This window comes from Mus pahari, chromosome 14, assembly GCF_900095145.1.
Source record: "Mus pahari chromosome 14, PAHARI_EIJ_v1.1, whole genome shotgun sequence".
Classification (NCBI taxonomy): Eukaryota; Metazoa; Chordata; class Mammalia; order Rodentia; family Muridae; genus Mus; species Mus pahari.
In genome coordinates, this window is record NC_034603.1 from 42525533 (window position 1) to 42527736 (window position 2204).

A 2204-nucleotide genomic window follows, 5' to 3' on the forward strand; every position below is an offset into this window, starting at 1 on the left:
AAAAAAAAAAAAAAAAACAAAAATACCCAGCTTTTGTAAAACACTTAATATGTATCAAGAGCTGCATTATTTTCAGAGACTCTTACATGGCACTGATGTTGGAACTCCTGCCTTAACAGCTGAGAAAAGTGCCAGCCAGGCCATGGCTTGTCCCGAGTTTAGCTAAGACAGAACCCAGACAGGAATTGGAACAGAGGCCCTCTTAATCCCTGTGCTGCATGTACGGATGCAGTCTTTCTGGTTGATAACTATACTGCTTCTCATAGGCTGTGAAGGTCTCAGGTATCCTTGTGTGACTGCTGTTGTGCTGAATGTTGAATGTAACTTTACATGTGTGATTTCTTTTTCAAATGGGCATTGGGTCCTTGGTGTAACTACTTGATATGGCAAAAGTGCTAGCTGGTGTACCTAGTGGTGCATATTAATCAGTTTTGTGTTCTTTTTCTCTACTCCTCAGTCTTAATTTCAAAGATCCTGAAGCAGTCAGAGCTCTGACTTGTACTCTCCTGAGAGAGGACTTTGGACTTTCTATTGATATTCCTTTGGAGAGACTAATTCCCACAGTCCCCTTGAGGCTTAACTATATTCACTGGGTAGAAGATCTGATTGGTCACCAGGATTCTGACAGAACTACTCTCCGAAGAGGAATTGACATAGGTAGGTGGTTCTTACTTCCATGGGTTTTGCATTGTCAGACTTTCCCTAAACTCTTCTAGTATTAGCTGGGAAAGAAGCTTTTTATTTGGTGCACATGGAAGTTTCTGTCATTGGTTTCTTTTGAGAGGGATGTCCAGGTAAGTTAGGGAACAAGAAGGTTAGAGAAGTGTGGAAGGAACAAAAGGTCCTTGTTTGTTAAAGTTTCTTTACTAAAATGTAGAAAAATTGAACTACACAAATATTGAAAAGTTAAAAATTCCTTAATTTATTTATTTATTTTTTTTAAAGATTTATTTATTTATTATATGTAATTACACTGTAGCTGACTTCAGACACTCCAGAAGAGGGCATCAGATCTTGTTACGGATGGTTGTGAGCCACCATATGGTTGCTGGGATTTGAACTCGGGACCTTTGGAAGAGCGGTCGGTGCTCTTACCCGCTGAGCCATCTCACCAGCCCAAAAATTACTTAATTTTTTATTCCTGGTACTACTACCACAATTTACAGGGCAATATACCTGATGTAATGAAAAGAAAAAGAAAAAGCTACAACAGATAAAAGACCTCAGGAATGTACATCTATCTAATTGACACTACATTGCATTAATCGATAGCTGCACTTTTTGCAAACTGTGGCTATGACAGCCCTGAACAAGAAGGGTTTCCTGTTTAAGCTGCAGTAACTTTTCTGACTATGGATCATCGTTCCTTCTGTGGCAGATTTTTACAGTTCCTCTAATGCATTTGGGACGACTGTCTCAAAGTAACCTGCAGCTTTCCTGACAATTCCTCGCTCACTCGCTCTCCTGCTAAGAACTGTAGCCATTTCTGTTCTATTTTAAAACCTTCTGCTACCATATCCACCACTTCCACCTCCAGATCCNTAGCCACCACCATAGGGACTGCCTGAGCTTCTTCCACCAAAACTGCCCCCCTTCATGGGTCCATAACTTGATTGTTGCTGTCCACTATAATTTCCAAAGTCATTATAGTTTCCACCACCACCATAGTTACCTCCACCAAAATTTCCTCCTTCATTGTAACCATCATATCCTCCTCCACGACCATATCCTCCACCCTGGTTTCCATATCCTGGTCCACCACCTCCATAACCTCCTCTACTACTGTAACCAGGACCACCACCACAGCTGCCACCATCACCTCCAAATCCATTATATCCACCATCAGCACCTCCATAACTACCACTGCTGCCACCACCTCCACCACCATAGCCACCTCTTTTACCAAAGTTTCCTCCACGACCAAAATTTCCTCCACCACCTCCAAAGTTTCCTCCACGACTCATAAAGCTGCCAGATCCACCTCCACGACCTCTCTGGGATACAGCAGACTGCATCTCTTGTTTAGAAAGAGCCCTTCTCACTTCACAATTGTTCCCATTAATAGTGTGGTATTTTTGAACAACAATGTTATCAACTGTGTCATGATCATCAAAAGTTACAAAATCAAATCCTCTTTTTCCCACTCTGCCTCTCTTCCATAACCTCTATGGTTTCAATCTTGCCATACTTTTCAAAGTAGTCTC

The 2204-nt window shown here is 41.6% G+C and overlaps 1 protein-coding gene and 1 pseudogene across 2 annotated transcripts in view; one reads left to right on the plus strand and one right to left on the minus strand.

The window, feature by feature from the left end:
• Nucleotides 1–2204, plus strand: part of Mettl16 (methyltransferase like 16) — a 54730-nt gene that overhangs the window by 12514 nt on the left and 40012 nt on the right. For both annotated transcript variants that reach the window (XM_021212314.2, XM_029546412.1), the window contains exon 3: nucleotides 458–657. In XM_021212314.2, coding sequence (XP_021067973.1) covers nucleotides 458–657 — 200 coding nt within the window. The remainder of the gene's footprint in view (nucleotides 1–457; nucleotides 658–2204) is intronic.
• The window catches only part of LOC110331140, a 2719-nt pseudogene continuing 1972 nt past the window's right edge, over nucleotides 1458–2204 (minus strand).